This window comes from Dipodomys ordii, unplaced genomic scaffold, assembly GCF_000151885.1.
Source record: "Dipodomys ordii isolate 6190 unplaced genomic scaffold, Dord_2.0 Scaffold3, whole genome shotgun sequence".
NCBI lineage: Eukaryota > Metazoa > Chordata > Mammalia > Rodentia > Heteromyidae > Dipodomys > Dipodomys ordii.
Window position 1 is genome coordinate 35,313,371 of NW_012267219.1, and position 11,877 is coordinate 35,325,247.

General features: G+C 37.2%; 1 protein-coding gene across 1 annotated transcript in view; it reads left to right on the forward strand.

Annotated features, from left to right (window-relative positions):
- Positions 1–11,877, forward strand: part of Hcfc2 (host cell factor C2) — a 47,577-nt gene that overhangs the window by 32,335 nt on the left and 3,365 nt on the right. The window contains exons 11-14 of the mRNA XM_013019103.1: positions 2,210–2,381; positions 6,441–6,644; positions 7,427–7,500; positions 9,279–9,416. Of these exons, the coding sequence (XP_012874557.1) occupies positions 2,210–2,381; positions 6,441–6,644; positions 7,427–7,500; positions 9,279–9,416 (588 nt within the window). The remainder of the gene's footprint in view (positions 1–2,209; positions 2,382–6,440; positions 6,645–7,426; positions 7,501–9,278; positions 9,417–11,877) is intronic.

Genomic DNA, 11,877 nt, shown 5'->3' on the forward strand with positions numbered 1-11,877 from the left:
GTACAGAGGGGTTACAATTGCATGGGCAGGATAATGCATACATTTCTTACCAAGCATTGCAGCCTCCTCCTTTGTTTACCCTTCACATCACTTCCTAGCCTCCCCCCTCCCCCCGCAGGTTATAGTTCTTAAGGTTTTTAGTATGTCAGGGTCCTCAGCCCTGGCTGAACATACAATCATCTGTGATGCCCAGACATCATCATAGCTCTGTTTTCAAAGAAACAGGCCTATTATTATTACCTCTTAGTTTATAAATATGTAGCACAGTACCAGGCCCAGTGATTATTGCCATCATTCTCATCATTTATTGACCCTTACCACTGAGAACAAGTCCAGGCTCTGTTATAGACAAGTATCTTAGAGTCATGAGAACAGAGTCAGAAAATAACAAAAAACATAAGTAAACTGAGCAGCTATCTTGGGCTATATGAATGAAGCCAGGTCACTTGTATGATTCAGTGGACTGATAGATATTGCTGTATAGTTACTGATGTTTATAATGATGAACTATCAAAAGTTACATGTGTTCATTATACTGTATTTAAGAAGCCAAAGAAAAGTGATATTAGGGAGATTCCTATTCAAAATGTTTAATGGTAAGAGTACTAATAGATATATGTACTAAATCTGATTGGAAAACTCAGTCATATAGAATAAATAATTCATTTGCTTGAATGTTCTTTATAAGTGAGATTTTACTTGTAAGAGTAATCAGATCATTAGCTTATATGTCTGGCCTTTGTTTAAAAATTTTGATTGTAGCTTCTGTGTTCTTTCCTTTGTTATATAAGTATTTGCTTGTAATACAAGCGAGCACTTAAGAAATACTGATTATAAGACAGGCATGGTGGTATATTTCTATAATCCTTGTTACTTTTGAGTCTGAAGCAGGAGGACTTGACACCGAGTTTAAAGCCAGCCTGAGCCTTAGTCTCAAAAATAGTCTCAAAAAATAAGGTTGATTTAAGGTGGGTGCCAGTGGCTCAGCCTATAATCCTTAGCTACTTAGGACTCTGAGATACAAGGATTGAGGTTCAAAGGCAGCTTGGGCAGGGAAGTCTGTGAGACTCAGTTAACTACCAAAAATATGCAAGTGGAGCTGCTGTGGGGTGCTAGCTTTGAATGAAAAAGCTTAGGGACAGTGCTCAAGCCTTGAGTTCAAGCCCCAGGACTGGCACAAAAAAGATTGATTCATTTTTTTCCCCTCCAAATGTATCCTCCTCTCCTAATCCTTACAAACTGTTCTTCTGGATATTATTGTGCAGTCCTATAATCCCAGTACTTGGAAGGCCAAGGCAGGAGGATAATGAATTTGAGACCAGCCTAAGCTATGAAGCAAGGCCTTCTCTGAAAGCAAAACAAGAAGACTATCATTTGAGCATGGGAAGTAAGGAAAAAGAAATTTTCTTAAAAACTCATAAAAATTAAAGGGTAATTCTATAGAAATTAAGAATACCCAGGCGATAAAGTGTGTGATTCATTATCTCCAATTAACCACCAGAAAAACAGAAGTGGAGCTGTGGCTCAAAGTGGTAGGGCACTAGCCTTGAACAAAAAGAGCTCAGGGACAGCGCCCAAACCCTGACTTTAAGCCCCATGGCCAACCAACTAACAAATAAGTAAACAAACAAATAGAATTTTCTTACTCACCAGTGGTGGTAGTTCAGGACTGCATTCCTAGCTACTCAGGAGGCTGAGATCTGGACTCAGGACTGCAGCTCAAAGCCAGCCTGGGTAGAAATGTCTGTGAGACTCCATCTCCAAAACAACTAGCAAGGGCTGGGAAGGTGGCTCAGTGGTAGAGCACTTGCCTTGTATGCCTGAGGCCCTAGGTTCAGTTCCTCAGCATCACATATGCAAAAAGAGAAAAGCTGGAAGTGGCACTATGGCTCAAAGTGGTAGAGCCCTAGCCTTGAGCTGAAGAGCTGAGGGACAGTGCCCAGGCCCAGAGTTCAGGCCTCACGACCGGAACCAAAAAAAAGAACCAAAATAACTAGCAAAAAGTAGTGATAGAGGCATTTCTCAAATGGTAATGCACCAGCTGAGCAAAGTGAGGCTCTTGAATTCAAACCCTGATATCAGCAAAACAAAATAAAACCGAAACCAAAAGAATTTACTTGTTTATTATTTTTCTTCTTTTTTACATATACCACTTCTATTTCATTGAACAATGATTGTGATTGCTACAATAAACTTTTATTTCTTATAGATCAACGATACAGTAAACAGTGCAAAACCTGAACATACATCTATGAAAGGAACTTCAGTGAAAAACAAACCAGATTTCAAAACGACAGATTCTAATGCCATTTTACATCCGTCGTTGGCATCTAATGCTTCTAATCACAGTAGTTTTATGGATATGCTCAAGAAAAATGAAGGTATAAGGATGACATTTTAACTAAAATTAAGCTTTTATAATATTGGGGAAATCTAGAACCACTGAAAAGTAAATGTTACATGGTTTGGATCTATTTCCTCCTTATTGAAGCTAGTTAGGATAATATAGGTACCTAACCTGAAGAGTCTGATAAGTTGTGAGTGTGGATTGAAATGAGGAAAATTCCTATATGACATTTGAGGTTAACCTATATGTTTAGTGTCACTAATTCCTTTACTTAATTTGTATTCTAGCACTTAATAATTTTTTACATATTAATTATACAAAAATATTTCATTATATTTCCATAAATACATGTGATGTACTTAGATCAAATTTGTTCCCTTTATTACTCTTTATATCCTCTTACTCCACCATTTTTTTAAAAAACAATTTTGATAGATTTCTTTTTTTTTTGTCGGTCATGGGGCTTGAACTCTGGGCCTGGGCACTGTCCCTCAGCTCTTCAGTTCAAGGCAAGCACTCTACCTCTTGAGCCTCAGTGCCACTTCCGGTTTTCTAGTGATTTATGGTAGATAAGAGTCTACAGACTTTCCTGCCCAGGCTGGTGTTGAACCACGATCCTCAGATCTCAGCCTCCTGAGTAGCTAGGATTACAGGCGTGAGCCACCAGCGCCCAGCTCCATTTTCACTTTTCATATATTTCTTAGCACTTACAACTGTTTGAAGTTATTTATTCTGGGCAGAAATCTTGCCTATCTTGGTTTATTTCCTGAGCACTCAGGTCTGTGTCACTTGGTAAACATTTGTTTAGCAATGAGAACTGGGTTATCTTCAGAAAGATAGTTCAGTTGTTACAACTGTTGATTAGCCAGTTGTATACATGAGAATCTTACAATTTGGTGATGTTTATATTTGAATATTCTGATGCCATTTGAGATACTTTAAACAATGCCTCTGATTTCATTATCTGAAATTATGCATCTCATTCTATTCTCATTCTGTGACTATTTTCAGTTCGAAAAAAATGACAGATTATATAAATAATTTTTAGGGATTCAAAGTTGACAGTATGAATATTCTTTTGCTATACATTTTTATGAGTCTATAGTATGTAAAATGGGAAGAACTTTATATAATTTCATTTTTTTGCATTACTTTCAGAAAAGGGAAGTGCTTTTATTGACTTGATATAAGGGAATTACTTGGTTGAATTTTTAAAAGCTTGCTCTTGGTCTTAATTTCTCACAGCTATTTTCTTTCTTTTTTTTTTTTTTACTCTTTTTTTTTTATTGTGAAAATACGTACAGAGGGGTTACAATTACATGGGCAAGATAATGAGTACATTTCTTATCAAGCATTGTAGCCTCCTCCTTTGTTTGCCCTTCCCATCCCTTCCCATCCTTCCCCCCTCCCCCCTCCTACCCAATCCTCTTCTCTCCCCTCCCCCCACACCCCACAACTATTTTCTATATATTTGTCTTACAAAGAAATTTATATTACGAAAACATACAAGCTTTGAGATTTCAGAATCTTTTTTTTTTTTTTTCTTTTTGCTGGTCGCAGGGCTTGAACGCAAGACCTGAGTACTGTTCCTGAGCTTTTTTGGTCAAAGCTAGTACTCTACCACCTTGAGACACAGCACCACTTCTGGTTTTTTGGTGGCTAAGTGGAGATAAAAGTCTCATAGACTTTCTTGCCCAGGCTGGCTTTGAACAGCAATTCTCAGATCTCAGCCTCCTGAGTAGTTAGGTATTATAGGCATGAACACTGGCACCCAGCTGAGATTTCAGAATCTTAATGCACTTTAAATCTTGGATTTAAAGTTTGAATAAAATTAATATTATACAAGTGGTTGAACCAGAGGAGTTGTCGAATAGCATGTGATACATCATAGACACTCAGCTGTGTCATAGAATGGCTACCCAGTCTCAGGTTAACAGGAGTTTGACTTTTTCTCTGCAGATTAGAGCAGCTGCCAGAGTGTTTCCAAAAGTAAAGAAGCAATAAGAGATAAGAATAAGAAAAATATTTGGACGATTACTTAAAGAATTTTTAGGACTCCATTGGATGCATAAAGACTAAAGCAGTAGGTGGAATGGAGTAGAGAAAAGACACCACTGAAGAGACTTTTTAAAAGTTTCATAATTACACTGCTTAGATATAAGTGACAAAATCAAGTTCAAGGCCCCTGCTTCTGTAGTATTTACAATATATGTACTCTTTATTTTTACATTTCTGTTTCTAGCAAATCATTGCTCTTAGACTCCAGAACTAAGTACCCAACTGTCTACTGGAAATGTCCACCAGTATGTTCCTCACTTATCCTAAGTTGAACCTTTTTCCAAATCTATTTTTGTCCCTGTACCAGAAGGTATAGGATATTCTTTTTTTTTTTTTTGTCGGTCGTGGGGCTTGAACTCTGGGCTTGGGCTCTGTCCCTGTGCTCTTCAGCTCAAGGCAAGCACGCTATGGCTTGAGTCACAGCGCCACTTCCAGTTTTCTAATGATTTATTGGAGATAAGAGTCTCATGGACTTTCCTGCCCGGGCTGGCTTTGAACCGCAATCCTCAGATCTCAGTCTCCTGAGTAGCTAGGATTACAGGCGTGAGCCACCAGCGCCCGGCTTAGGATATTCTTTTTTTTTTTTTTTTGGGTCTGGTCGTGGGGTTTGAACTCTGGGCCTGGGCGCTATCCCTCAGCTCTTCAGCTCAAGGCTAGCACTCTACCACTTGAGCCACAGCGTCACTTCTGGCTTTTTTCTTTTTGCTTATGTGGTGCTGAGAAATTGAACCCAGGGCCTCGAGCATGCAAGGCAAGCGCTCTATCACTGAGCCACCTTCCCAGCCCAGGATATTCTTGATAAAGAGTTATTGGTCATTCTCATGTTCAACTAAAAAAAACTAGGGGTCAATTATTCAACTTGATTTTATCACTCATATCCAATCACTTCTCTCTGTCCTGGGTTTTCAGGTGGTAGTTTCTAGCTAGCTCTCAGCTCATAAATAATATCTTCCAAATAAACATGTATCTTCCTTGACCCACAAGTACCTTCCAGTTACCATTCCCCATCACTAATTCTCCTCATAGCAATTTCTATTTCACTGACACTTCCAAAATTTGGATTCCATTACACTAATGTAGTGGCTCTGGTGAACACCAATGAGTTCTCCAGGAGACTTTTCAGTTTTTACTTCATCTTTCTTCATTGTAAATAATACCAGGCATATATGACTTTTGTGGTTGTTGGTTTGATTTGGTTTTGGTACTAGGTATTGAATCCAGGGCCTCTGCTAGGCAAATAATCCAAGGCCTCTGCTAGGCAAATCCTTTGCCACTTGAGTCATGGTTCCAGCCCTACATATACTCCCTTTTGAAGCTATTTCTTTCTGTAACATATTCATTTATTCTACAATATTGAAAATCTATCAGACATCATCCTTGTTTATACTACAGTGAAGCAAAGCAATCAGGGTTAATGCCCTGTGAACCCTTGTCTTCTTTAGTAAAGAAGTCAGGACATTCTCTAAACAGGAGAAAAGGCAGGTAGGGTAGCATGTGTATCATATATACATATATGATCAGACACACACACACACACACACACACACACAAATACACCACATTCCTAGTTAGGGACAGGACATGACAGAAAATTAAGGGAATTTATGCCTGACAACTTCCATTTTGTCCTTCAGAAATAAGAATCAAAGCCATTTGATCTATGATTTAGTAGAGAGCAATGGTTCTGTGTTTATAATAGAAGAGGAAACTGAGAAGCTAAGACATTGCTTGTGGATGTTATGTACTTTCTAAACACTTAATGTCAAATAGTTAATTCATACTCATGCCATTTTCAGTGCTCAGGATGCTTCTTTTTTTTTTTAAAGGTGATAGGAAAGTTTATTAGAAAAGAAATATGGCAAAGAAAGAGAGCACATGGCATAGATGTGCCACAGGAAGATAGAATTTCAGCCTGTTTCCGCCTTTCATGTTAGGATTTCTTAGAACTGGAAGTACCAAGGAATATATGACAAAACAAGAAGATACAGTAACACCTCCAGGAATTACACTAATATGATGTTTCCCTTTAACTCAGGTCCTCGCACTTCAACAAATGTAGGTGCACTAAGTAGTTGCCTGGACTTGAGAACAGTAATCCCTGAGACTTCCATATCCAGTACTGCTTCCAGCGCACAAACTATGGTAACCCAGCAGACCATTAAAACTGAGTCATCCAGTACAAATGGGGCACTTGTTAAAGATGAAACTTCACTAACAACATTCAGTACGAAATCTGAAGGTTTGAAATGTGTTTCACATACTGTATTTTGAACCATTTATGTTTATACATTAATCCAACTAAACAGTCTTAGGCGAGAATTACGTTTCGTCTTGGATTGAAACATACAAGCAGATAAACATTTCATTTAAAATCATTTTATCAAGTATTATTTGATGCCTTACATAAAATATTTAGCACATACTTTTTTTTTCTTAGTAAGGATCTAGACTGGGAGTTAATGATTCACTCAACTTGATTGATTTCTAACTTTCAAAATTCTTGTTCTATTGCTAGAATAATTGTATTTCAACTTTGGTAAACTTTCTCTGAAGGCCTAGCTCTTTCTGAAAATGAACTTTATGAGTTTATTTGAGTGAAAAGGTCTATATTTTTTCCTTCTGGCTATTTTTTTCTCAGAAATTTACTAAATTTTTTTTGAGCCAGTACTGAATCTGAACTCAAGGCCTGTGCTTATTCAGCTTGTTTTCTTAACAGGCGCTCTACCATTTGAGCCATGTTCCAGCCTGGCTTTTTGCTGGTTAGTTTAGAGATATTATTTGCTACCTGGGCTGGCTTCAAACCATGATCCTCTGAATCTCGGCCTTCTGAGTAGCTAGGATTATAGGTGTGAGCCACTAGTACCTGGCTCAGTATTAACTATTCCTAAGTGTACAGTTCAATGATACTGAATACTTGGTATATAAATATGTGTGTATATATATACATATATATACATATGTTGTATTTTTACATATCTAAATGATCCTATAAGACTTAACTGATTAATTGTTCACTTTTAGTTGATGAAACATGTGCTCTGCCTGCAACCAAGATCAGCCGTGTAGAGGTGCACGCCACAGCAATGACGTTTTCTGTAAGTACATGGCCTGGTGACAGTGCATGTTACAGATGAAGATGTGCTTCTCTCTGCTGAGCAACTTCTAAAGAAGTCCATCCAAAGCTCCTAGGTTTCATTAGTAATGAGTTGATAATAAATGTAGAAATAAATGGCTGAATAGGAAAATGTTCATAATTAAATACTTCATGAAAAATTCTTGATAAAAAGTGCATGTTCCGGGGTCCCAGTTTTGATAAAAATATACATAATACATGTATTCTCACTCTCACATGAAATACATTACCTTTATGATCAGAAAATATGTGTATATGTACGCACATGTGTGTACATATATGTAAATTACTGGTCAGAAGTCAGATGTATTATAAATAGAACAGGAAAACTTTGCTGGCTCTTATTTCTAGCTGTTTTTAATGGAATATTGAAATAATTGATGGACATACTGGTAAGATGGCTTAATAGCTTCTAAGAGGTTATTTTATGGAAGGCCAAAGTTGATTTTCAGTGCACCAAACTTAACTGCTAGGAAAGTGCTTCACAGATACATCAAAATCATCTTAATTGGACAAATATAAGGATAATACACCTAAATCATCGTAACTAGATAATATAAGGATAATTCCTACATAGATATTTTTTGTTTTTCTTTAATGAGTCATTTTAATCACTGTCAGTAAGAATTTTTATTTGACCCCATGTTTACCTTTTAGAATTTCTAAGAATTGTCCATAGTTTTAATTTTCTTTCACTGTTTTGGATTTTGGCCATATATTTATCTTCATCAGCTTTTATCTTTCCAGAATGTTAAGTCTTACTCTTCTCAGGAAAGAATTATTTAAAGGAACCTTACTTTTCAATCTTATTTTGTGATACATCACCCAAAATAGTATTTGTTATTTCATTTGGAGCCAATTGTTTTAAAGTTGGTAGAGGGAGTTTTTAAAAACTTAAAAAATGAAGACAAGTTTAAAACTATTCCTTTTTAACTTTAAATTCTTCTAGTTAGTTCACTTTGTCATGTGTGATAGCCTAATAAAAAATGTGAATGATAAGCATGTACCTCTGCTGTTATATATTTAAGACAGAAATAAATAACTGAAGTGCACATTTGTTTTGAGCTTCTGGAAACAGTGTCTCATTTATAAGAAGATGGCTTAAAAAGGTTAGTTCCAGGGATAAGTATAATTCACTTATCACTAAAACTAGCTTAAGGTAGAGGAAGTGCATTTGTTTTTAAAGCAGGGTGAGACTGTAAAGCTGTTTAATCTACTCTTTTTAATATATACCGAAGTATATTCAAATTACATTTTAGTTTTGAAACATTTTTTCTCCTTTTAGGTTTGGAGAATCACAGGTATTGCAAGTACAAAAGATCTCTAAATTTCTAGTGGTTGTTTTTGAATCTAGAAGAAATCCAGCTTGGAATGAATTTTTCTTTCTTAGCTCCTTTTGGAGCAAGTTGTAATGTTTCATTTGGGATTACATTTTCTGAGAATCTCTTAAATGACAATGCTCTATAAAACAGCTGGCATTTTAACATGTCACTGATTGGAAAGCATGCTTACTCTAGCCAGGTTAATAGTACTGAGCGTGGAGAATGCCTATCAGTGTTTGAATTGGCATCCTTCACTGTCAGTTGACCTAATCTGTGAGGACTATTTACTTATGAGCTATTAATGTTATGTTATTCACCCATGTGTCTACTTATAGATCACTGCATGGATTTGTAGAATCTTGAAATTTCTCCTATGCTCAATAAGAATATTGATCAGTTTTTCTTTCTCTAAAATTAGAAAGAGACTCCCTCAAATCCAGTGGCCATGGTGAAAGCAGGAGAAAGACAGTGGTGTGATGTGGGAATTTTTAAAAATAATACAGCTTTGGTGAACCAGTTTTATTTGCTGCCAAAAGGGAAACAAAATATCTTAAAGGTAACTATTGATATATTTGCTACACTGAGACTTATAAACCTTCATAGCTAGGGTACTTGCTAACACAATGGTAACGCACTGGTCTAGCATATGTTCAATCCCTAGCACTATAATCTATCAGTAAGGTAACTGGGCTGAGAGTATCACTTAAGTGGTAGAGTGCTTTCCTAACAAAAACAAGGCACTATGTTAAAAAATCCTCAGTATCAGTGCAAGTGGCTCATGCCTGTAATCCTATCTACTCAAGAGGCTGAGATCTGAGGATCACAGTTCAAAGCCAACCAGGCAAGAAAGTCCATGAGACTCTTTTCTCCAATAAACCACCAGAAAACCAGAAGTGGTTCTGTGACTCAAGTGGTAGAGCACTAGCCTTGAGCTGAAGAGCTGAGGGACAGCATCCAGGCCCAGAGTTCAAGCCCCACAACTGTCAAAACAAAGCAAAACAAAAAACCTCAATATCACAGGAAAGAAGAAAAATAGATAAACTATAAACTTTAATTTTGTAATTGTGATTCATAGTATGTCAGTTGAACAAGGGAAACTGGATCTCTCCACAGTCTGTCCTTCAGAGTTGTGTGCATTTAGTTATCTTGTATTCATTATTAAGTTTTCTTTTCTAGAATGTATCAAAAGCATGTCATTTTAATAATTTTTTGGTGCTAGTCCTGGGGTTTGAATTTAGGGCCAAGGCACTCTTACCACTTAAGCCACAGCTCTACTTCAAGTTTTTTGGTGGATAATTGGAAATAAGAGTCTCATGGACTTTCCTGTCTGGACCTGGCCTTGAACCTTGATCTTCAGATCTCATCTTCCTGAGTAGCTAGGATTATAGGCATGAGCCACCTTGCCCATCTTAAAATCTCATACAGTGACTGATCTATCATAAAAATCTAATTTCTCCAGAAAAAATAAGTTGTTTTTTTTTAGAATGCCTGTGATCTAATGTGTATCTAGAGAAATGAAACATTTTTTCTTTTTTGTAGGTCATGAGGCTTGAACTCTGGGCCTGGGCACTATCCCTGAGCTCTTCAGCTCAAGGCTAGTGCTCTACCACTTGAGCCACAGTGCCACATTCAGTTTTCTAGAGGTTTATGGTAGATAAGAGTCTCATAGACTTAACTGCCTGGGCTGGCTTTGAACCGCGATCCTCAGATCTCAGCCTCCTGAGAAGCTAAGATTACAGGCGTGAGCCACTTGCGCCCGGCTACATTTTTTTCTTATTTATAAATATTTTTATTACTGTTTAAAGTTTAAAATAGAGACTATATGCTACTGAATAGTTTTGCTTTGCTTTTGAAGCCCCTTTAAATGACACTGTATGAGGCATTAACCTTTAAAGAACTGGGGAATAGAGAACATTTCTTTTTTTTATGAAATTCTTTTTTTCTTTTTTTTTCGTGGGGCCTGAACTCTGGGCCTGGGCGCTGTCCTTCAGCTCAAGGCTAGTGCTCTACCACTTGAGCTACGGTGCCACTTCCGGCTCTTTTCTTTTTGCATATGTGGTGCTGAGGAATCGAACCCAGGGCCTCATGCATGCAAGGCAAGCGCTCTACCACTGAGCCACCTTCCCAGCCCAATAGAGAACATTTCTAAAATATAGGTAACTTGTTTTTTCTTAGTTGAGGAAATTCTGAGAAGGAATTACCAAGGAAATAGATATTCGTTTGATTTTCCAAAAGATCTTCCCAGATGAAGAATATAAATTGAGCATGTATAGCCCCAAAATCTGAAATCCAGAATGCTGCAAAATCTGAAAACTTTTAGAGCACAGACATGATCTCCTTAATGGAAAATCCTACACTTGACCCATGTGACCTATCAAGGTCAAAACCCAGGTGCACTAAAAGTATTGTGTGGAAGCCATGCCTGAAATATAAATAATTTCCTACTTAGACTTGGGTCTTAAACCACTTATATTGCAAATAAACAGTGTTAAAAATAGCTCAGTATATTGGGGTATAGTGTAGGAATAAGGATTCCAACTGGAAAGGAACTCAGCAAGAAGACAAAGTTTACTGGTGCAGAAGGGTGTACCATCAGCCAAAAATCTGGCAAGCAAACACACAGAGCAGGCAGGCTATTCCCTTTTTATCCTTAACTCAGTAGGCCTTGTCCTCGGCTTGCATTTACTGAGCTCAGGTTCATCATCTGCAAAAGGATATGGCTTAATTAATAGGAATTCAACCTGCTTCTAACAAGAGATGGATATAACTAAAATGTAATTAACAAGGGCCAAGATACCTGACCAAAGCAGACACTTTTCAGAAAAACAATTTCCACAAGATTATCAGGAAGGAAGACAACTACACTGATAGAAAAGATGTTTTTCTCACAGCAGGCATTCCAAATCTCCCCAAATCTGAAATCCAAAACACCTCTGGTCCCAAGCATTCAGATAAGAGTTATCTAGCCTATATATCACTTATCATGTCCTTTTTTTTTTTTTGGGTCCGGTTGTGGG